Source organism: Centruroides sculpturatus, unplaced genomic scaffold, assembly GCF_000671375.1.
Source record: "Centruroides sculpturatus isolate CEXI.00-Female unplaced genomic scaffold, Cexi_2.0 scaffold526, whole genome shotgun sequence".
Taxonomy (NCBI): domain Eukaryota; kingdom Metazoa; phylum Arthropoda; class Arachnida; order Scorpiones; family Buthidae; genus Centruroides; species Centruroides sculpturatus.
This window is the reverse complement of record NW_019384897.1, coordinates 164,655-190,115: the sequence shown is the minus strand read 5'-3', so window position 1 is coordinate 190,115 and position 25,461 is coordinate 164,655. Positions and strand designations below refer to the sequence as shown.

The following is a 25,461-nucleotide window of genomic DNA, read 5'->3' as shown; positions in this document are numbered from 1 at the left end:
TAATATAAACAAGTGAAGCCTTCAACATATTACAGAATAAAACTTTTTTTTTTTAATGTCAGGTTATTTAGGATTTATATAGCCTAAGATAATTTGAATTTTAATTATTTGACTAAAGATTGGCAGTTATGTTACCATCCTATTTTAGATTTAATAATTATAATTTAATTAATTAAGATTAATTTGGAAGATAAAATCAGTTCACAGTAGGACTCTGAATCCATAACTCTGCTTACCATGCAGTGTCTAAGTTGATTCATTTATTTCTAATTATTAAATTTAATACAAGATGGTGACATAACTGCCTAACTTTAGTTATTCTCTAACTTACATAATATCTGTTCTAAATTACATATAATCTGTATAATTAGACATGTTCTAGTCAGATTGTTAATTTGGCTCTATAACAAACTATAGAGACAGATTTGGGCTTGGTTTTCTACATAATTACATATATATTAAATTTTATAAATATATTATTCAGGAATGTAGCCAGTAATTTGTGAGAGTCACCTGCATGGCTGATGGCTTGTGTAAATTTAGTGTAGGTAGGTAGACTATTGTAAAAATGTAAAAACCTACAAACAGTAATAAAATTATTGTGTAAGGAGGAGCTATCATACAATATGGATGTATATATTATACGCAAGCCATATGCAAACCATTGATATGCATGACAATGTTCCATAAAAAAAAAAGAAAAGGCTGAACATGAACAAGTATTAAATTTTATTCTGCTTTATTTTGTGGCTATTCATGTAGCCTAGTGTTTGAGTATAATACATCTTTTTTCAGTTTCATTCAGCAGTCGATTTCTTGTGATGATTTTCTTCTAAGCTATGTTTATTTTTGAACTTGAATGGGCAGAAGAGTGAGAAGCAGAAGAACATTGGTGTGGGAAATGCTTTCTTGTGTGGCTACATTTCTGATTATTTATATTTTCTGTTTTAATTGAAGATCCTTAGTAATTTTAAAATTTCTCTTAATAAAATTTTAGAGTAGTATTTAATCTAAGTAACTGTTTTTATGAATTATTTTTGCGAGTTAGTCTTATTTCTATATACTAAATTGATAATTGGAAAGTTCTAAACTATCAAAAAGTCTAACAAAATTAGGGTGTCTTTATCAAAATTTCAGGGTATATGGTTTTTTCTTATTTCATGTACAGTAAATTCAATGTATTATTTTTATTCATTAATTGCCATTAATTTCATAAATGAATAAGGAGATTTATTTTAAGTTCTTAACATTTTTCAAACATTTTATAATATAAAACAAAGCTGAATTTTTTTGGATAAATTTCATGCTTATGTTATGTACATAGTGTCTGGAATTTCCGAATACGTTCACATTTTTGTTATTTATCATTTAATTGTGGTCATTTAAATGTTATTTTGTTTCAATGACACTGGCCATCATCTCATCAAGCATAAAATTGACCTAAAACAGACCCCTTAAAGAATAAAATTGTTTAAGAAGTAAAGTAGCAAGTTTACATTTTCAAAAGTATCATTGTATATCTTGAAAAAAAATGTGTAATTAAACAACTTATTTCATCAATGGGAAAGTTGTTTATGGGGACCAAATAAATCCGAAGTAACAAGAATTTTAACTAAAATTTGAATAATAAGACCAGTTTTTAGCACTAAAAAGATTCATTCCATTAACTGGCCTTTATATACAGTGTGAAATGGAGATAAAAACTTTTCAGCAAGTAACCTCAGTCTAGCACATGCATGAGGCCATATTGCCAGACAGTAGCAACATACAGTAAAGGTTCAGAAGATAGGGAAGAAAGATGCAAAGAAAGAGTGAAGGTGGGAGAGAAAGTTAGAATATTAGACCAATGTACAGTTGGTATGAAATTATTTGAACACTTTTCATGGACCTAAAGGATAAATTTGTGTGTTCAACCTCAACTATGATAAAGACTTAGATGTGCTTAACCAGCCTTCCTCTGACCATAGCTAACATGTCAGACATGCTAGATGTGACTGTTTTTTTTTTCCTTATGGTGTGTTAAACTGTAGTATGTAGAAGCACAAAACAATAGCTATGTTGTATCCCACAGAAAAAAATGTCCATTGTAACTAGATCCAGTGATCTAGATGGCTATAAAACTGATTCCCATAGCCAATGCACTGGTTGTGAATAATTTGAGAATACCTTGTCTTGTTGCAACCAGGTGGCATTTCATTCTAACAGGGCATGTCATCAATAAACCCTCGTACAGTGTTCAAAAGTATCATTGCATATCTAGATCCTGAAAGGGTTTTTAAGTAAAAAACAGGTCCTAAGATCTTGTCTTTCCAAATTCCACATCACTCATTTATTAATTACTGCCATTGATGATTTGCTTTCATGAAGTGGGTGGGTTAGCATTAGATCAATAATGTGTGTTAAAAACATATTGGATAGAATCCCTATCTAACCTGTTCTCAAAATGTTCATCTTCCTCAATCTTATTTGGAACAAAATGACAGAAATCTAGTCTTTTCTGAGCATAACCACTCACCAAACTGTTGCCAGATCAAACAGTACAGATGTTAATGGTAATGCTTGAGTGTCTTCATTGTTTTGAGCAAATGTGCATTCTCTGGCTGCTATCCTTATACTAGCAGTCAGATGTACTGTACTTCATAGTATAGCAGATTTCGCCCTTGTTTACATATATTGGCATTTGATAAACATTAATAGCCTTCTCTCTGCCTTCAAATCATCCAGTTGTTTGTTATCACTTTAAGAATCATATAAGGAAGGGGTTGAGGAACACCTCAATAGTGGAAACCAAACATTCTAGCTTCTGCTCTTGCATTGTGTTCATATCAATCATATATAATAACCATGTCACAAAGTTGTTCATTTGATGACCTGCAGCATAATGTAGAATTACAATATTGTATTGCTTTGCAGATTGCAAATTAACACTTGCTACTTATTTAATGCTATGCATGAAGAAAATAATCTAAATTCTGTTTTCATTTGATTTTCAACACCTGATCTGAGACATTCTTAAGATCACTTTATCAAGTCATTTCATAAACAATGTAATATCAAAACATTTGTGTTTTCCTGTATTTACTACATGTGGTGCATTAGCTGTTTGCTGATTTGTATTTTGCTGTTTTCTGGCAATGTGGTCTTCCTGCATATATCAGACTGTGAGGTTACTTGCTGAAACTTTTTAGGGCAAAAAATTGGATTTATTATTCAAATTTCAATCAAAATTTATCTACCTTGGATTTATTTTATTACCACAAACAACTTTTCCATTGAAGCCACAATTTGTTATTTAAGAATTTTTTCAAGATAATAAAATTCTTTATTAAGGAGCCTATTTTAGGTTGATTTTATGGTTGCCATTTGTCACAGAAATAAAATGACATTTAAACAACAACAATCAAATGATAAATAATGGAGATTGACTGTATTTGGAAGTTCCAGACACCCTGTATATTATTGTAATTCTTGAAAATTTGTGGAAAATAAATCTTGTTTATTAATTTTTTTCTTAATTAATAAAAACTTAAGTCTGTAAAATATTCTCAATATATTTTGAATTTCTAAAAAGTTTAATAAAAAGGTTCCTATTTTATAGTGGTTCATTACAAAGAAAGTTTTTTGTGGCATAGTGTTTTGTAAATTTCATTTTGTTTTGATTAAGTGTAACTTTTTCCAATATAATTTTAAAATTTATTAAAATATTTAGTAATAGAAAGGTAAATCTTTCTAAAGATCATTAAAGCATTTTCAGTATGAAGGAACTAAGGAATAAAGTATCATCATTAATATTTTATTTCTTGTACTTGAATGCAATACCTTGTGAGTCTGAATACAATATACTGAACTTATATATTTGTGATATAAATTAAAGAACTAATTACGAATGCCACGTTTTAGTATGGGTCATTTAATATTTAAAATATTAATTAAAAGAAAATGTTATCATTTATATAGGCTGACCATTTTTCTGCATTGTAATTCAGGACATTGAGCCTAGTAGGAGGGGGTAATTTTACAAAAAAAAAATTAAAAATTACACTTAATGAAACAAATATAAATACAATAAAAACTTATTTATTTATTTAAAGCATAAATAATTTGAACAAAAATTAAAAACTTAAGAACTTAAAACACTTAAGAGTAGTTAAGAGTATTTTCAACAGTATGAATTATAAAAATATGCTTTGCAATTAAAATACAATACTGTTAATTTATAGAATGATTATCAAAACAACAAAAAACAGTTTCACGAGTTTAGGAATAACTGTTATAATATAACCACTCTAGTCACAAGTTTGCAATGAGGTTTGCTGCAAACTTCATTACAAAAAAGAGCACACACTCATTGCTGTCAGTGCAAGGCTCTGAAAATAATGCAGTCCGTACATGGAAATACTATAGAAACTAAATTTATTTCCATATTAAACGAATTGTTAATTCTGGGACGTATATCTATCCGGGATGCAGAGCTGGAATCTGGGACTGTCCCAGAAAATCCAGGATGAATGGTCGTCCTACATTTATACTTATAGTTCAACTGTCTTAATCTTTATTAGTACTTAAAATTAAGTGACAAATATATTACATCTAAAGAAAACTCAAATAAATATTTACTTGTGACATTGTTGACATTGTTTTTAACATATTAGAGATATTTCTTTATAGAAAATATAAATAATGAATGTGTAGTTGTTAAAATTATTATTTCAAAGTTAATTTAACATATTTTATTATTTTTAGATATGTAATATACTCCTAATAACAGATTATGCTTTTTACCAATATNGAATTATACAGAAGAGCATGCCAGCAGGAATTTAATTATTGATAAATATTTTTTTAATTGTTTATAAAAATATGATTTATTAGCTATTTGATTGCTATGCTTATCAGATTATATTAATAAAATGTTAATATAATATGCCACTTAAAAAATTAACTGTTACTGAGTGAGTGAATGTAAATGTATTTTGGATTTATATATACACTTGCATTCACATAAATCATATTGTTTGCTGATTTTATGATTCCTGTTGATATCCGTAATATAAATGTAAAGTTTTTTCCTCTTTTAACTTTAAATTTATTTCTACTTATTTTACAGAGAGCTGAAGAAGAAAAGGAGAAAGAGCGAGAACGAAAAGAACGTGACAATAGAAGCAAAGATAGAAATAGAGATCGTGATAGTAAAGACAGAGATAGAAAAAGCACAAGTAGACGTGAAAGAACACCTTTACGTGACAGAGATCATGATCGGATTCGTGACAGAGAAAGAGAACATGAGAGATCTCCATTAGAACGTAATCGTGTCAAGGACAGAGCCGAACGTCTTGCTACTCGATCTCGTTCCAGATCTAGAGATAGAGCTTGGTCTCAAGAAAGAGAAAGGTCTAGAGAAAGGTAATTAAAATATTTTTAAAATATTTGAAATATTGTTTTTTCTTTTTAAATTATATATTGCACTCTGAAAAAGTTTTAATAATGTGTAAGATCTTTAATAAATGTGAAATTTTTAAAGTTATTATTGTTTGCTTCATATCTAGTAGAGTCCATTTTGAATACATTATTGTAAGGCTACCAAATGTCAGAATAACAATTGTAAAATCAACTGAAGAGGGACCGAAAGAAGTCTGAAATGCATTTCTATTTCAATAAAGGATATTTTAAGGAGTAAAAGTGTTCTTCTGTGTCTAACCATTGTAACAAATCTAATTTTAAAAAAATTGGGTAGAATGGCCAATTACCAAAAAAAAAATGAAATTCTTAGTTCATGTAGTTAAATATATTATTTTAAGAAAGATTTTTATACACAGTTAAGTATGCAACGTTGTTGATTTATAATTTGAAGATATTTTCCTGAAACAAAACTTCATTTGCATATTTTGTTTATATGTAATTTGATTTTTTTCTCGCATATACTTTAGCATCTTAGATTATTTGCAAGTTTTAATATATTCTTATTCAATAAAAATATTTTATCAAATAAGTATTATATCAGAATCCTTCCTTAGACTGAATTTTTTTTGTTAAAAGTGATTTTGTTCAAAAAATAGCATATTATATTTAAAATTATCATTAATTGTAAATCACATATATATAAAACAAGCGTGTATTTTCTTTAACATTCTGTTTCTGAAGGAATAAATTTATTACATCATTATTATTATTATATCACATTTCCTATGTTTATCATATTTTCAAGAATATAACTCCTATCAGTTCTATAAAATTTTTATTCTGTGAAAAATTTCTTTACAACTATACAAGTGTAATACATTAGTTAGAGAGAGCTTTAACTACAAGAGCAACCACAGATTATAAGTTTCCAATTTTACCAGACATTTAACAACTAAATTTGGTAAATTCATCCAGAACTTTTTGGTAGATTTTGTATAATTCAGGTAATTCTAAAATTTCCATTCGTAACTCTCACTAAGATAGCATCGAAAAAAGAGTAGTTAATTTATATGCTTTTTAAATGTTCGCATTTTAAAATTATTCAGGATTATATACTAGCATTAATACCTTATTCTAAATTACAGTATAGAATGTCTTTCTCAGAATAGTCAACAATATCTTTGTGTAAATTTTTAAGATTATTAGGCAAGGAAAATAATTTTTTTACAAAATATGTAGATCAATATAGCTACTCTTTTTACAATTTTTATCTTATTATGAAATAACCCAATAATATTTTTTGTTGGCAATGGTTAGGAAACTCTCCCATTAGTTCTTACTTTTTATCATTAATAACAAGAATGGGCTGGAAAGCTCTGTAATGCTTATTGAAATGGAAGAACTTCAAACTACTATCCGATGTGGAAAGAAGTACTATCTGCATTACGGGTGAGATTTTGTCAATTTGGTTTTATTGAAAATGGAATTCAAAAAGAAATTAATTATACTCAATCTGTTTATTGTTTTTTATTGTTTATATTTTCATCTAATGAGTTTTTCATTATAATAGAGTTAAAATTTTGATTTATGAACTTAATAGAAAAACTTTTTATTAAGTGAAATCAGCTTAACTCATAAATCATTTAATAATAAACTGTATTAAATCTTCTCCATAAGAAGAAGAGTAGAAATTAAAAATTTTTAATCTTAATCATAAAAGATTAAAACAAAAATTTTCTTAATTTTACTAATTAATTTAAGTGTACTTCAAAGTAATCAAAATTTAAGAATATATGATTTCAAAATGAAATTAGTTTTCCATTATACTTTGTCAGGAATAATTCCATATAAATGTTAAATTTATAAATTCAAGATTTTTCAATCTTGAAATAACTTATCTAAATTCAAAACGTATTTTGAGAATTTTCTGAGTATCCTGAAATTTGAAATTTTTTACTTCAAAAATTAATTTTTCCAATTGTTTAAAAAAGTTAAGCTTTCAAATTCTTCATTTCTAATAAGAAAAAACTTAGTGACTATTTTGTTTATAGTTTTTAATTTTAGTTTTAAAATATTTTCCTCTTAATACACAAACGGTTCAATGCAACTGTTTTAAGATTCATTAAAGAATTATTTCATAGTCTGTTGGAAAGTATCAGTTATAAGTAAGATGTACCCTGATGTACCAGACTTTTCTAGGAGTCTCCAGAAGAAGAAAGTATACAGTGCTGTGAGTTTTATCTTGTATAATTTTTATTTATTTTGAAAATTGTGGCAACCATACTGTATAATTTTATTGCCTGCTTGAATTATACAGAAGAGCATGCCAGCAGGAATTTAATTATTGATAAATATTTTTTTAATTGTTTATAAAAATATGATTTATTAGCTATTTGATTGCTATGCTTATCAGATTATATTAATAAAATGTTAATATAATATGCCACTTAAAAAATTAACTGTTACTGAGTGAGTGAATGTAAATGTATTTTGGATTTATATATACACTTGCATTCACATAAATCATATTGTTTGCTGATTTTATGATTCCTGTTGATATCCGTAATATAAATGTAAAGTTTTTTCCTCTTTTAACTTTAAATTTATTTCTACTTATTTTACAGAGAGCTGAAGAAGAAAAGGAGAAAGAGCGAGAACGAAAAGAACGTGACAATAGAAGCAAAGATAGAAATAGAGATCGTGATAGTAAAGACAGAGATAGAAAAAGCACAAGTAGACGTGAAAGAACACCTTTACGTGACAGAGATCATGATCGGATTCGTGACAGAGAAAGAGAACATGAGAGATCTCCATTAGAACGTAATCGTGTCAAGGACAGAGCCGAACGTCTTGCTACTCGATCTCGTTCCAGATCTAGAGATAGAGCTTGGTCTCAAGAAAGAGAAAGGTCTAGAGAAAGGTAATTAAAATATTTTTAAAATATTTGAAATATTGTTTTTTCTTTTTAAATTATATATTGCACTCTGAAAAAGTTTTAATAATGTGTAAGATCTTTAATAAATGTGAAATTTTTAAAGTTATTATTGTTTGCTTCATATCTAGTAGAGTCCATTTTGAATACATTATTGTAAGGCTACCAAATGTCAGAATAACAATTGTAAAATCAACTGAAGAGGGACCGAAAGAAGTCTGAAATGCATTTCTATTTCAATAAAGGATATTTTAAGGAGTAAAAGTGTTCTTCTGTGTCTAACCATTGTAACAAATCTAATTTTAAAAAAATTGGGTAGAATGGCCAATTACCAAAAAAAAAATGAAATTCTTAGTTCATGTAGTTAAATATATTATTTTAAGAAAGATTTTTATACACAGTTAAGTATGCAACGTTGTTGATTTATAATTTGAAGATATTTTCCTGAAACAAAACTTCATTTGCATATTTTGTTTATATGTAATTTGATTTTTTTCTCGCATATACTTTAGCATCTTAGATTATTTGCAAGTTTTAATATATTCTTATTCAATAAAAATATTTTATCAAATAAGTATTATATCAGAATCCTTCCTTAGACTGAATTTTTTTTGTTAAAAGTGATTTTGTTCAAAAAATAGCATATTATATTTAAAATTATCATTAATTGTAAATCACATATATATAAAACAAGCGTGTATTTTCTTTAACATTCTGTTTCTGAAGGAATAAATTTATTACATCATTATTATTATTATATCACATTTCCTATGTTTATCATATTTTCAAGAATATAACTCCTATCAGTTCTATAAAATTTTTATTCTGTGAAAAATTTCTTTACAACTATACAAGTGTAATACATTAGTTAGAGAGAGCTTTAACTACAAGAGCAACCACAGATTATAAGTTTCCAATTTTACCAGACATTTAACAACTAAATTTGGTAAATTCATCCAGAACTTTTTGGTAGATTTTGTATAATTCAGGAGATTTAAAAATTTTTGTTTAGTTACATCAGTTTTTTTATCAGTTATATATTATTTTACAGTACACTCACATTTTTAAAACTTTATAAATAAAGTTTTAAAATAATCCTTATGATTTAAGTGAAGGTTTTTATTTCATTCTAGAAAAATGTACATAGAAGAATCTACTTATTTTATATAATTATTTTGGTACTTGCCTGTACCACTGCTGATAAGTAACTGATAATATTAAATGGAATAAGTATGTAATTCCACAATTAGTGGAAATTTTGGCTTTATTGACTAACATTAAAATAACTTGTTAAAACAATTATATAACTTGAAGATTTATTATTATTAAATACTGATTAATCCAGTGTTGTTTAACTTAAATGTTTTTTATTTCAAAAATATTTTTAAAATTATATTTAAGCACTAGTTAAGACTGATGATGATTGTATTATCAGCTGTTTGCACTTAAAAGTCATTTGTCTGGAGGTAATGATAACTGTGACTGAAACTTTGATTTCAAAGAACAAGATTTTATAAGTATTTTAATTTACACATTTTGGGAAATGGTAATTCTGATATTAGACAACTGATAACAATATTTATAGTTACAATAATCAGATTCTGCTATTTGATATATTATCACATTGATTAAATATGAATTATTTATATTCTTTATTTACTATTAAGATTAGAGTTTTTGTTTTATACTTTTGTAAATATGTATGAAGATAAATATATATGTGAATGATATTGGATTTTTGTTAACTTTTGTATTTATTCAGAAACTTTTACAGCTTAGATTTATTGGATTTTTTTATAAACCTAAAATTTTTGGCTTATTTTTACTAACTTATCACACAAGGAATAAGTTTAAGTTCATCACACTGGTATAAGTTTGATTAATAGAAGAAATGCATTTCAGGTCTTAATGGCCCATCTTCAGTCTTTTTATTCTTTACAAAAGAAATAATAGATATAAATTACATCACACATAATAATACAGATAATATTTTTTAAATGTTTTTTACTTACATAACTGATTATTAAGCACAAATTGAAATTAAAAATTGGGCAATTGATTGCATAAAATTTGTATAAAAATGGGTGCTGTATAAGATAAAATTAAGGTAGATAAGTAAAAAACTATTAAATAAATAAAATTAATAAATTAAAAAAGATTTCCTATAAAATAATAATAATTGCTATTACATGTAGATGGGTAAAAAATTGAGGTGGATAATGTTTAAAACAAATTTTTTTTAAAAAAATAAAACATAAATAGAAGTTAAAATTAGATTTAAAAACTTTTTTCAAAAAAGTTGAAATTAAAAACTCTTAAAACTATTATAAAAGTAAAAGTTTTTGAACAAAAAACAAAAAAATACTTTTCTCTAGAAATCAAAATAATTATATATATTCTTCCAAATATCTTCTTTCTAATCAACCTACTGATGGTTAATAGTTTATTTGAACTACATTAAAGTGGGTTTTAATTTTATTAATTTAGGTCACGAGATAAAGATGTAGACAAAGATAGAGAAGATGAAGAGGATGCTTATGAACGTAAAAAATTGGAGAGAAAATTAAGAGAAAAGGAAGCTGCTTATCAAGAGGTATTGATTTATTTTTCATGTCATTTGAAAAATATCATTACTACGTTAATTTCAAATAAATATATCTTATAGATATAAGTATTTATTTTAGCTCTTTATATAAAATATATAAAAAATCAGCATTTATTGCATGAATTACAAAGTAGAGTCCAACTTAATATAGTTGTTAACTTTCATCATTGTATAATTTTAAAGAAATTGATTACTAACTTACTATAATATCAAAATATTTATATTTTTCTTTCAGAAACTTAAAATATAAATATATGGTAAAACTTCTCTAACTCAAATGTCTGCAACTCAAATATTTTTTTTTTTCAACTCAAAGTACTTGGTAGGTCTGAATGGAATAGCATAGGGATTTAACATCTCCAACTTGAATTTTTATTTAACTCAAATTTCTCCAAGTCAAAGGTTTTCATGGTCCCTGACACTAATTTATGTTAATTTCAATTTCCCTGACCCAAATTTTAATATTTATTCTATCCAAAGTGATCCTAATTATTGGATTTCCATGAAATTTCAGACAGTTGTATCTACAGTCCAACACCTATTTGCAGACAATGTTCCAGTCCAAAATGCTCTCACTTTGGACTGGAATATATGATAAAATATACGATACATCTTGTTGAGATCTCTGTACCTGCAAAACTGATTCTATTAGTTACACTGAACACTTTGCTGAAAAGGTGTTAGCTTTTTGTTTTAAACAGTGCATGTATCAAAGATTCTTAGTATAATGCAAGAAAATAAAAATGTATTCAGAATTAGCATTTTTCACTCTATTGTTCTCTAACTTGAATCATCTGTATTCAAAGTTTATTTCTGCCCATTGAAGCTTCAAGTTAGGAAGTTTTACTGTAATTGAAACTTAGTAATTTAATTATTGTAAAGGAAAATGTCAAGGATGTAAGTACTGCACTGAAAGTCATTTCTTAAACCACACTGCCACAAAACAGCTATTTTTTTTCGAAATTGCATCATTTCTGTATTTCTGTACTATGACATAGTTTTTATAATCATTGTATTATTTAACAATTAATGCAATTTATATATATATATACAGGTAACCCCCATATAACACGGCACTTCTACAGCATGGATTCACTCTAACACAGTTCGAGAATTGGGAACATCCCCCGTATAACACGGTGCTTTTATAGCACAGGTTCACTGTAACATGGTTCAGGAATTGGGTAAAACCCTCGTACAACATAAAATGTAATAAAGGGTGCGTTCTTTTATACCTCCACGTAACTCTGCACAAGCATTCTAATTGTTTTCATGGCCTACTTTGAATGCTCTTTCAACAAATAATCCATTTAATGGTTAAATTTTACAATTGGGACCCTTCTTTTGCCTCTAAAAGCTCATTTTAAAATTATAGATTCCTCCACATGATACTATCGATAGTGCAGGCGCCACAATCTTTCTTTCACCGTTGTTCCTAAATGCCTACAAAGAGCAGTGCACTCCTGTTGCAGAGCGACCGCTATTAACGAATGCACCCAAAAACTGTTACCAGTTGATGATGCTCATGCTGAGATCATCATATAAAATGAATAATCCTCTAGTAAAATATTTACTTAAATAAGTATTTTAGCTATGAAAAAAACGAATAATAAATCCGATTTAAATAAGGATTTAACAACATGTCTTAATTTTTGGAACCTAATCCCCCTTTTTGCACTAGTCCTTTGTTTCGTATAACACGGATTTGCATAACACGGCAATCTTTTGGAACGTAACTCCTGCGTTGTATGGGGGTTACCTGTATATATTTTCCCTTTCCAGTAATGAAGAACAAATGTGTAAAAAGTGGCCTTGCCTTTAACCTTATCTTTTCAGCTTTAATGTTCAATTAATAATGATTATAGTATGGAAAATTTTTATTAAATTGCATTGTAAAATATATAGCATTCAATATTGAAATTTAGTCAGTTAAATAAATTTAAATTCAGTAATTTATCCTTTTAAACTATGTTAGGAAATTAATTTCATAATTTTGATTTTTTTTAGTTAAATAATACTAACTACTATAAGTATAAATTTTTTAAACCTTTTTCTCTCACCCCCTGATTTCAATGTAGGTGATAATGAAATAATTTAAAAATGAAAACAAACTTAAAAATAAAAAGAAATTAATTTTTTAATTTAATAGTACAATTTATTGATTTTAAAATTAATTTTTTCATTAAGATTATCAAATTATCATCATAAATATAATACCGTATTGGCTTGAATACTAATTAATTAATCAATGTTTTTTCCCAATCTTAAAGGAGCAAAAAATCTCAACTTATATTCAATTTAACTAAAGTTTTTTGATTTTGGTAATGTTGTACAAAGTTATACTGGCACTAAAATTTGATACATTAGTTGTTTAATGATGCTAAATGACAGCCAAGTTGTGACTTGTTGTGCTGCATGCAGCCATTGCTGGATTAAGCCTCTAGCAGGCCTTCGACAAAATTTAAATTGGGACTCTATTTAAATAAGTTGCTTCTAAAGAAATCTGAAATAATGTCACTTAAAATTTTTGTTATATAATAATTATTATTATTATATTAATAGAGAATACAAACACTAATACAATAATAATTGTATAATAAAACAGTTTTTGTGATAACAAAAAATATATAAAAATATATATAATTATATTAATCAGCCTTTAAAAAATTTAAATTTTGTTTTCGGATTTTCATTTCAGAATATCGATCAATAATATCTTTGTAATCTAGCCTTTTGAGTGTATTTTTTCTATAGCAAGAGTTGTTTAGCCTTTCCTGCTCTATTGGATTTCTTAAATTTTTAACTCATTTTAAAACAAAGATCTCTCTCCTGTTGCATTACTTACAGGCATAGTCAAGTAAATTCCTAACAATATTTTGATATTAAGAAAAGAAGATGCAATGTCATCTAAATATATAAAATTACTTGTCCTGACTGACTGAGTCACTGATTCATCATTACCCAGAGCAAACTGCTGAACCTAAAGGGGTGAAATTTGGTACACAGTTAGGTTACATCATAAAAATGCACACTAAGAAGGGATTTTTCGAAATTCCCCCATGGGGGAGAGGGAGAGCATTAAGGCTTAACCGGAAGAACAGCTTCTACTGTACTATTTTAGATGCGATTTTTTGTTTTCAACTACGTTTAGTCTTCATTGAGTACTTAGGTGTATTAAATTGATAACATTTCAGACATTGTTATAAATATTTTTATATACAGTATTTCGATTTTTTAACCAAATGTTCGAATCATTTTAAATTTGAATTTGTTGTTGCATATTGGTTCAATTATAGAATGATTGTAAACATTCCAGAAAATTGATCAAATTGAAAATAGTTTGTTTGATTCTCAGCAATTCTCATCATTCTTGGTGGTAGGTATTATATAACAATTACTATGGTTGTTGAAATATTGAATATAAATGGGGTTTGCTTCAAAACCCCCATGGGTTAAGTCACAGGTAACAGCTAGTTTTTTTATAAACTGGTACATATCATTTGGGCTTTGCAAATATTGTTTTCTTGTCATTAAAATAAATTCTGTCAGTTCATCATCTAGTTCTTCAACATCAATGTCATTGAAGTAAACTTTTTTTTTTATCTTACTTGTACAATCCAATACATTCTTTAAATCTTCAAATTCTATAAAAAAAATACTTGAAATATTTTGTTAATTTCTTGATATTTTTTCTGTTTTTTTTATCAATTTTGCTATAAATTTTGACATATAACATACAATGTATTTATTTAAAAATCTGCTTGACCAGTTAAATTGATATCTTTATCTGTTTGGTTTTTATCAAAAAATTGTTTCTATTTTCTAGGTTTTTATTGAGTATTAGCATCAAATTAGGTGTCTACTATTGCTAATGTCTCATTTTTAATTTTATGTTTACCTCTAAATCGTGGGTATTGTGATAAACTTTGCAGCAAACTTGTACAGGTCATTAAATTATTACAGGCTCTTGTATGAATTTGTTTGATACATTCATCCTTGTCAGTATTTTGTTGCAATAGCAACTGTAGTTGCAAACAGACAAACAATGAATAGTGAACATACATGTCCAGTATACATATTTGAAGTTATTGCGTATATATAGCTCACACACACTATACATTGGTACAGTATATAGCACCAAATCTGATTTTATTACTTCATCAATTATTATGATGATATTTGTATTATTTAACACAATACAGCTTGAACCTCATGCCAAATATCATATATAAAAAGAAAGTAAACACACAGAGTGTGGCATTAAGTTTTTTTATTTTTGTTAGTGCTTTCAATAAACTTATTATTAAACTTATTAAACTTTATTATCTTCAGGCAAACGAAATTTAAGAATAGAACACAATGTTCTAATGCAAATGGACACACATTATTTAAATTGAAATTAAAATTCGTTATGAGCGTGCTTAAAATTCAATTGCACTAGATGTTGTAACATCATGCAGCACATACACACACATTATAGGTGCGATGAAAGCTGTATATCACTATTTAACCATTTATATAGGGCAATCCACACACTGGTTGCACATGTGGGTTGCCTATTGCTCCTTACAACCTTGGAATCATGCAACACTCCATGCTAGTTAACTTATTCCCTGGTATTTCCAACATGTCTTGGGTCAAAACATGATGACCTTGATCTTTACCTGTCGACCTGAGATATCTCATTTCTGCATCAGGGAGTTTTTGACACTAGATGTTATTAGTTTGCATAATTTTTATATTAAAACTAACTTCTGAAATATATTAATATATANAACGTTTATCCTTGTTACTTTATGCCTGGGCAGTCTCGCGCATACGTGCTAGTTTACAAATAAAAACAAATAATTAAGAACTCGAATAAAAGATATAAATTTTTTATAAATATATATATTTGTTTTTACATTTATTATATATATACTTTTGTTTTTTTGTATATTTGTTTTTACATTTATTAATATGTCTATTTTGTTTGCAAAATAAAAAATAATTTTGGACGATACAATAGCCACGATTATTTTTTGCTAAAATGTGGAATTTTTGTTAGGCTTGACATCGACAAAACTTCAACATGGAGCAACACGCAATGGGAAAAAATTTGACATCAGATAGGTTAAGCATGGAGTGTTGCATAACTCCAAGGTTGTAAGGAGAAATTACCATAAAAAATGAGTTTCCAGTCATTGCAGAATCTGAGTAACATTGTTTGAGTCCATAGTGGGTTGCAGTTACATTTGAGCACCATTTTTGCAAGCTTTGTGGTATGCTTTCCTTTCACCACATCATCCTGGTGCTTAGTTAAGTGGCTAGCAAGCATTCATGTTTTTTTTTTTTTTTTTTCTGTAATAACTCGGGATATAATTCTTCAATTGAAGTTTTCGACTATTTACAAAAATATTTTCAGTCGAAAACTTCAATTGAAGAATTATATCCCGAGTTATTACATAAATTGTATAAATATGCAAATAAGTAGGATAACTCAAAATTACCACCAGAGGGCTTGAAGCAGTTAAAGTATGAATAAGGACAGTATGGTGAGAAGAGTTCTTCAAGTTTTTAATGTAAAGTGTCAGAACCTACAATAGAAGGCTAACACTTGATCGTTTTTAACATTGTGACGTCTCTTTTTACTTGTTTACCTTTGTTTTTTAAGAAGTTATTCTTCAACAAAAAAAAAAAAACCATGTTAACTGTTACTTCTGGTGCTGTATAAAAAAAGGATTGTGATAGACTCAAAAAAATATTTTTGTAAATAGTCGAAAACTTCAATTGAAGCATTCATGTTGTTGCCCAATGTACCTTATGTTCACCCCATTACGGGATTCTCCAATGGTACAGCATAGATTCCCAAGTTTTCAAAGATGGAGAATTTATCTGAATCATTGCAGATAAGTCTGCAAAATTCAGTAGCAGAGGAGGGCAGGAGAAAGTTATGTTGCCTAAATATATGGCAAATGCATATGGAATGGGATTTGAGGTACAGTAATATCAACTACTGACATCTCCTTGTCACTGGACATTATTTGTTCTAACGTAAGAAACATCTTGTCTGTAATCCTTCCACACTATGAGGATATCATCAATGTAATGCAAGTACAACAGAAGGTAGTGGATGACAAACAGGGAATTGAATGTTCTGTGCTCAATTTCTCTCATGATTGGTTCTGCTAGAACAGCAGATAAGGGGACCCATGGGGACCCTCTGTTTCTGTAAATCAATTTTCTCATTGAAAGCAAAAATGGTTGTGCTCCATGATGAATATCAACACATCATGTATATCCAGTATCTGTTGAACACTAAGGCCCTTCTTGAGGAGTAGAGAAAATTGAAACTTGACTTCACAATTTGTTAAAACTCATCCATCGTCGTTTGTTTTGATGCCACTTTTCTGCCTATTGAATACAACTGCTTGATAGTGATATCATGTACAGTCTGTTCATTTATGCTGAAACTCATCAGGAAGGTATTCATGTCTTGGAAAGACTTGATGGCTCAGTGGCATGTTATCCTCTGGGCAAAAAAGGGCAATTGCCTGGGATCCCCACTAATGGCCCCAAACCAATCTTTTATAAACTCATTACTGTAGTAAGAATATTGAAATTTAAATTTGGTGCTATTTTGGGAGAGACTAAATTCCCAGTGTGGCACAGACACATTAGGAATCTAGGGTCTCTCTAGAGGTTGAGTTTATCCAAAAACGTTCCTGAAGAAAAATGTCTGAAGTCATCACTGTACATGGGGTTTCCTAATTCAAATTTGCCTGAGTCCCATGAAGCTATAACACATCACTGTGATGATCTCACTAAAGCACTCAGCACTACATTTGGATCAGTGTCAGAATGTTTGTAGTTGACTCTTTCTCAATTGTATCAACCTGCTGACTCTCTTCATCCAAATATTAACTAAAGGTTGAGAAAATGTCAAGTTTACAATAGATAGGGCTAGAAGAAAACTGTTATTCTGATTTATAAATACACCAAAAGGAGATAAAATTACATTGATTTGGCAGACCTTGGGAAAAATCCATTATTCCAAGGAATCCATTGTTCCACAATCTGTTAAAATGAGATTCTACTGTAAATAGTTGAAGTTGATTATTATAAAATCAGTTGGAATTTATATTATATATTGTTGATATTTAACATATTTGCTTAAAATTACTGTATAAATCCACCAAAGTGTACATTTTAAAATGAAGTCATAATTCTCTCTCAAGCATGTTTTGAAAACATTGTGTCAGCAAAAGTTTTAAGGTAGTGCTTTATAAGTTCATTATTTTGCAATATAAATTAAATATAAAAAGTATATTTTGGCAAAATAAACTACTTTTTATCAGTGTGAATGATTGGATAGCATTTAAAAGTTATGAAAGAACATTTACTTTGAAATATCATTAGAATTCTTTGAGTTCTGATTTATATTAGCCAAGTTGTTTTTAAAAAATATTTCAAATGAAGCTATAACACACCACTCAGTAGACTCTGTTAACTGGAACTCAAGCAACTGGCAAAGTTCAAGAAATAATACTGAAAATAAAAATTAAAATAAAATTGATTTCTAATGGAAATGTAAGTCTAAACTTGGCATACCATGCTGTAAGTTCATACTTCGTGTACCCAATGCTTGTCTCCCATGCCTGCCATTTAACTAAAATTGCACAATGTATTCACAAAGCTGTTTTTATAATAAAACTGTATTGCATTAAGTTAAGTTTGTCTTAATTTGCTTCCAATTACTATATTTCAATATTATCAAGTCAATACAAAGTTTATGGTATGGTATACAGTAGTATGTATATGGTATTATTTAGGCTTATTTTTAATTCTTTCAAGTGGCCAGAAACTACATTTATGTGGCATTTACCAATCTGCATAGGTGCTAGTTAACTGATAGTGTATTGTATCTATAATACATAATTTATTATTAAAATAGTAATAAATTAAATACACAATTTTTTCATTCAGGCTTATTAAAATTATAAGTTTTACTAATGAAACAAATTTATTCAAATATAATTTACAATTTAATACTTTCAGATTATTAATAAATTATGTTAATTATTAGCTATAATTTAAGAAATTATTAAATAGTATGTGTGTTTATGATTATTTAAACTTTGACAAATTTCTAGCGATTAAGAAATTGGGAAGCAAGAGAACGTAGAAAAGGAAAAGATTATGATAAAGCCAGACAGAAAGAAGATGATCAAAAACAAGAAGAGGTAATTTATATATTTTTAAATTAAAATTTAAAAAAACTACCTGCATTTGAGAATTTTTAATTTGGACATTTATATACAGTTATGGACTTTCACAAATCCATAACTTTATTTTAAATAAATTAGAATTGATATTTACTTTTAATATTTTGTTATTTTATTTTCAATCAAATTTTAATTTATGCTCATCCTGCACAATCCAATTGTTTCTATTGTGGACTGACAGTCATGGTGGAATTCCAGATAGGGTATTTTTATTAGTAACTGTGCGTTAGGAGAAAAATAAAAATAATGATCTGAAATAAAAATTTAATTTATATTCTCTGCTTGGTATATGAAGTTCAAAATTAATGAAGTAAATAACACAAATACAGATGATTATTTTAAATATATTAGCAATCAATATGATTCCTATTGTATTATATCATGTAAAACTGTCTTATAAGGCTATGTAAGTTAAAAAATAATTTTTATTCAATTCTTGCATTGGATTGATGGGATAAGGTAATGCAAAGCAAAGGTGATCTTTAAGAGATGCTTTCCAGGAGGGTTTTTGATGGAAACTGGTTTTAGTTAAGTGTTAGACACATTAAGAAAATTCAAAAACTGCATATGGCCAGCTGTTCAGTCAGGTGTGAACACAGAACTGTCTGTCAGTGTTTGGTGGTTTTATCCATTTGGCCACTTCTGACATTCACATTCCTTTTATATTGCTATTTCAATTTCTGTGAATTTTTCAAATGTGTTATTTGTAATCTAATTTAGATACATTCAATCACAAAATTATGAAGGTTTTAGTTTCCAGTCAAGTTTCATCTTTGGCCACAAGTAGTCAAAAATTATTGTTTTAATAAAATTTATATAATTTAAAATTGCATTGTTTTTCATTGGTTTTAATAATAGAATTGATTTTATTATTAAAATTTTAAAGCGGCTATGAATTTTTCAGCTCCATTATAATCTTATGGGATTTTTGTTGTTAGGCAGTACATACCTGTATTATAGTGCAAAGCTAGAAAAAATTTTATCAAAATAAGATATAAATTCATTTTTGACATTTCTATTTAGGCTTCAGAATATGCAATATTTATTTATACAATGTACTGTACATATTTTTTCCCTTTTCTTCCAAAACATATTTTGAATGAACTTTAAAAAATATATTATAATAATAATTGTGAAATAGATTTTATTTTATAATTTCATTTTTTAACTTAAAAATAATTTTAACAGTAAGTGTGGAATTAAGTAAATGAAATACAAATTGTATATTCAAAATTTTAAATAAATTTAATGAATTAAAAATAAAATGTTTGTATATTGAAACATCAAGTAATTAAATATCAATTAAACATGACAAAATCATTTGTTATATATATATATATTATTTTTTTTTTATCAGTTATGAAATTTATTTCTGTATTAAAATAATACCTGAAAGTTGATGTGACTTACTATTTTTAATAGTTGAAAGAAGCAAGAAGATTAAAAGAATTTTTAGAAGATTATGATGATGAACGAGATGATCCAAAATATTATAAGTAAGCTACATATTTTGACAATCTAAAGTATTTTGTGTTTACAAATCATAATGAGTTAATTTGTTGATTAGGGGCAGTGCTTTAGCTAGAAGACTGAAAGAGCGAGAGAAAGAAATAGAAGCTGATAATCATGATCGTCGTAAAGAAAAGGAAGAACTTGAAGAATTAAGAAGACAACTTGTAGAGAAAGGTCATCCTGATCCTGATGGAGAAATTGATAGAGTAAGATTATTTTAAATGAAATTTTTATTAATGAAGTTATTAATATCAGGTTTTTTTTTTCCAAATAATGAATTCATCATTAACTTTTATAGCTACCTGTTTCTATAACCTCTCTTTTTTTTTGTTTTAACTATTGTATAAATAATGATTTTTTGATATTTATTTAATTAAAAAAAACCATTTACTGTTGATATAAATAAGCTTAGCCTCTGGTAAAGAGTTGGAAAGAAAAAATAGATAGCAATTGCTTTATTGTTATAGTTATATATATGACTGTATATGTTTGTCTGTTGAATTTACACTGTAAAACAAGTGATGATTTTTTTTAATACATACTAATTGTATTAAAAAGTGTTCATTCTATAATGAATCTTGTGATTTTGACAGTATATTTTTAGGAAAGTAAACACTCACATTATAAGATACCTTCTGAACATTTGAGAACCTTTGAAACTGGTCTCTAGCTATAACTGATGTCCAAGATCTATGGACATCAGTTTGGGAAATAATAATAATAATATATTTATTAGTCATATTAGGCAAAAGCCTGTTATTACAGGGAGTTATAACATAGAATGAACATTGATCATAGTCATAATTATAACATATTCAGTTTTTATCAGTTAGTATTATTATATACAATGTTCAGGTCAATTCAATTTCATTCACCCTTTTAGGATTGATTACAAAAGGTTTTTGTATAATTATATAATTTATAAATCATAGCAGTATTTGCACCTTGGAAGAAACGATACATTTGATTTTCTTCTGTGATGAAATTTAATTGGTTTAAATCCATTTTAATTCTTAGTTCGTAGCCTGTTTTACATCCACAGAAAACGTGATACTTAGTGAATAATTCTTGACATCTTGGGCAGCTACTTTTGGAAATTTCATAGATTCTATTATTAATTAAAACCATATTGCTATTTAATCTCAGTTGAATGAAAAACTTCTTGACTGTAAACGACATATTAGATAACATATAGTTGTTATTGAAGGGGTAATTTAGCAATATTTTATACCATTTAGGCTCTCTTCTCTTATGTATTTCTTCGATATCTTGAGCTAATGAGATTTCCAGTGCATTATGTATTAGTTGTTTCCTTATAAAGTCGCTAATTTCTGAATTTTCTAGTAATGGAGCTATAGAAACTCCGTATTCATTGATTATATTCTTCATTTGACTAATCCAGGTATTTTTTTGGGGTTTTTGACACATTTTTTTATACAGCAAATATAATAGTTTTGTTGGAAGGTTGTTATTGTCTCTGATCTTATATAGAAAATTAACAAATCTTTTGACAAAAAAAGGAGCCAATCTAAATCTGCTGAGTTCGATTCTAAGAGCATAACCAGCAATATTGTATTCCAATGTAAAAATTTTTCGAATAAACTTATTTTGAATGGATTCAAGTTTCTTATAATTTGTTAGACTCCAAATTGGTGAGGCGTAGGATATCGCATTAAAAATTATAGAGGTAAATAGTCTAAAATGACTAAATATATTTTTAAGCTTAATATGTGTACAAAGTTTCACCATATTATTAATCAGACAATTTGATTTGTGAACGACTTTTTTATATTGCTTTTCAAAAGTTATTGTAGGGGTCAGTATAATTCCCAAAAATTTTATCTCTTGTACTATCTCTAATTGTACTTTGTTCATCGAGAATGATGTGCTTTTTTTTGCAAGTTTGGATCCATTACGAAATATCATGACTGAGGATTTTCTTGGATTGATGCTTAATTTTAATATATGGAAATATTTTTGTATATTTCTAATTTTTCTTCGAAGACCTGCTGCTGTGGGTGCGACTAGTACGATATCATCCGCATATGCTATAGAGTGGATTACTTGGCCGTCTATATAAAATCCATCATCTTCTTTCTCAAAACATTCATTTATGTCTGCTAGGAAATAGTTAAAAAGATGTGGAGACCAAGGGTCACCTTGAAGAAGACCTCTATGCACTTGTAATTCTGGCCATTTCTTATCAAATTGTTTAATGATTACTTCGTAGTGTCCGAACAATTGATCGATTATTCTAATCATACGTGTATCTGCTCCGTTTTTGCTTAACTTCTCTAGTAATACTGCAATAACCACTGAGTCATATGCTTTTTCAATGTCCAAAAACAAAGCGAAGACTTTTTGTCTTTTTTTATATAATTGTAATTGGATTAGTGTCGTCAATGAAAATAATGCAACTTGGGTGCCTCCGTTTTTTGTAAAGGCAAACTGTGTATAATTAAGTAGTTTATTATTCTCTGTCCACTCGTTAAACTTTTCTGTTAGTACTGCTGTAAACAGTTTGCGAAACCCAGACAAAAGAGCGATAGGTCGATAGTTGGCTGGACAGCTTCTTTCACCTTTTTTAAATATCATTTGGAAGATGATTTTATTCCAATCTCTAGGTATTGTACCCGTATTATAGAAATTATTGTATAGATTAGCCAATAGATGAATTCCTTCGATCGAAAAGTTTTTGATTATCGCGTTGGTGATGGAATCGGCACCTGGAGCGGTTCTCTCTTTTATTTTTTTGATACACCTGTGTAAATTTTCTTCATTAAATATTTCTGTTAGTGGTTCAGTCGTAACAGTTAAGTGTGGTATACTCTGCACATTGCATTTATTTTTGTAGGAAATGGAAAATTCCTCAAAGTATTGTTGCCAATTATCATACGTTACATAGCATTTAGGCTCAGGAGTTTGCGTTTTATTTCTGACTTGTTTAATAATATTCCAAAATTTTTTTGTATCTTTAGCTTTTAATAATTGATCACTCATCTCAGAATAATATTTCCTCTTTTTGGCTTTAATTAGGTTTTGATATATTTTTTTGTTTCTTATATATTCTTTCAGTGTTGACTCAGAGTTTATTTTTCTAAAATATTGTAAGCTACGTTGTTTTTTAATCTTATGTAAGTAACAACTCTTATCAAACCAAATTTGTTTGGGATGTATTCTATTAATGTTCCAAGAGGTTTTATATCGAAATTGGTCTATTATATTTACTAATTTATCATATTTCTGCGCAGCCGTTATATTACTTTCTTTATATTGTATCATCAGCAATTGATTGTTGAATTCATTTTTGAATTTTTTCAGATTAAAACTTCTTTTCATCTCTCTTCTGTAGGTTCGATTATTTTTTTGAGTTTGCTCTTCCCTGTTTTCGTATGGGGCTCCATTGAATTCTAGTTGTACAGGGAAGTGGTCTGACATATCGATATTCAAGACTCTAAATTCTTTAATCATATTTAGGGCAGTTTCCGAACAAATTATATAGTCAATCACAGATTTACCTAAGCTAGACAGGTAGGTATATTCCGCAGGACAGTCGCTTGGGAGTCGTCCATTCAAAATATATAGATTATTATCTTGTACAAATTCTAGTAATGATTTTCCTCCTAAGTTACTTACTTTATCTTTAGACGTTTTGATATTGTCAATAATTCCATTGTTATTTTTGTTTTTTGTATCCATTGCTTCACCTATTCGACTATTAGCATCGCCCCCAATTATCCACAAATCTGTAATATTAGTTCTTTGTATTATCTTATTTTGAATTTCTACTAATGTTCTCTTTTTATCGGAATTTGGTGGGAGATATATGAGTATAATTCCTATACGTGTTTCTCTCCAGCGTGAACTTAGATATTGACAGAGTTCTAATTCAGCTAGGACGTAATTGTTATCAGCAATCCAAAATCTCAATTTACCTAGATTTTTATTAATTAACAATAACAGTCCTCCAAAAGGTCGACCGAATTTACTATTTCTTTGACCTTTACTTTCCAATACTAAGAAGGTTCGTTCTAAATAAGTTTTATCTTCTATTTTTAGCTGGGTCAACCAAGTTTCAGACAAACCAATAACTGTATTGGAATTCAAGTATTTATAAAATATATCTGTGTATAGCTTTCTTTGGATACCTTGTATATTCCAGAATCCAAAACGAATTTTGTAATTATACCTTTTTGTATATTCACCTTCTTCTAATGGTAGTCCAACTACTAAGTTTGTCAGCTCTATTCTATGTCCTTGTTGGTTATTATTTTCTAGTATTACTAGGTTTATAGAATCTTCTATTCTTTGATTATTCATAGAAATGAAGGATTTTTTGATATATTTATTTGATTGACCCTTTAATTTAGGCCTAAAAAACCCCTTACACGTATCGCTTTTTGTAAGTGGAAATCGTATGTATAGATATTCTCTCCCTTTATATAATAATCATCTCTCATTATTATTTTAATGCCTTTGGCTTTTTCTTGTTGAAATATTGGTATCAAATTTTTTCTCCTCAATCTCGATCTTCTACAGAGATCTGTTTTGAATATAATTTTTTTATGTTCGTCTAAATTGATTTTTGCTCTCTTAGACCAGAATTCTTTAAGTATTAAATTTCTGTCATATGTTGAGGATAGAGCTATTTTCACCATAGGCTTGTATTCATTATTAGTTAGTTTAATTATACTATCTATTGAACTATTTGTTATCCCTAGTTCTCTTGATATAAATTGTTCGATTTC

At 27.8% G+C, this 25,461-nt stretch overlaps 1 protein-coding gene across 1 annotated transcript in view; it reads left to right on the top strand.

The window, feature by feature from the left end:
- The window catches only part of LOC111631410 (RNA-binding protein 25-like), a 96,272-nt gene that overhangs the window by 57,881 nt on the left and 12,930 nt on the right, over window positions 1-25,461 (top strand). The window contains exons 12-17 of the mRNA XM_023375646.1: window positions 5,015-5,403; window positions 7,922-8,320; window positions 10,820-10,925; window positions 19,070-19,159; window positions 20,624-20,697; window positions 20,769-20,919. Coding sequence (XP_023231414.1) covers window positions 5,015-5,403; window positions 7,922-8,320; window positions 10,820-10,925; window positions 19,070-19,159; window positions 20,624-20,697; window positions 20,769-20,919 — 1,209 coding nt within the window. The remainder of the gene's footprint in view (window positions 1-5,014; window positions 5,404-7,921; window positions 8,321-10,819; window positions 10,926-19,069; window positions 19,160-20,623; window positions 20,698-20,768; window positions 20,920-25,461) is intronic.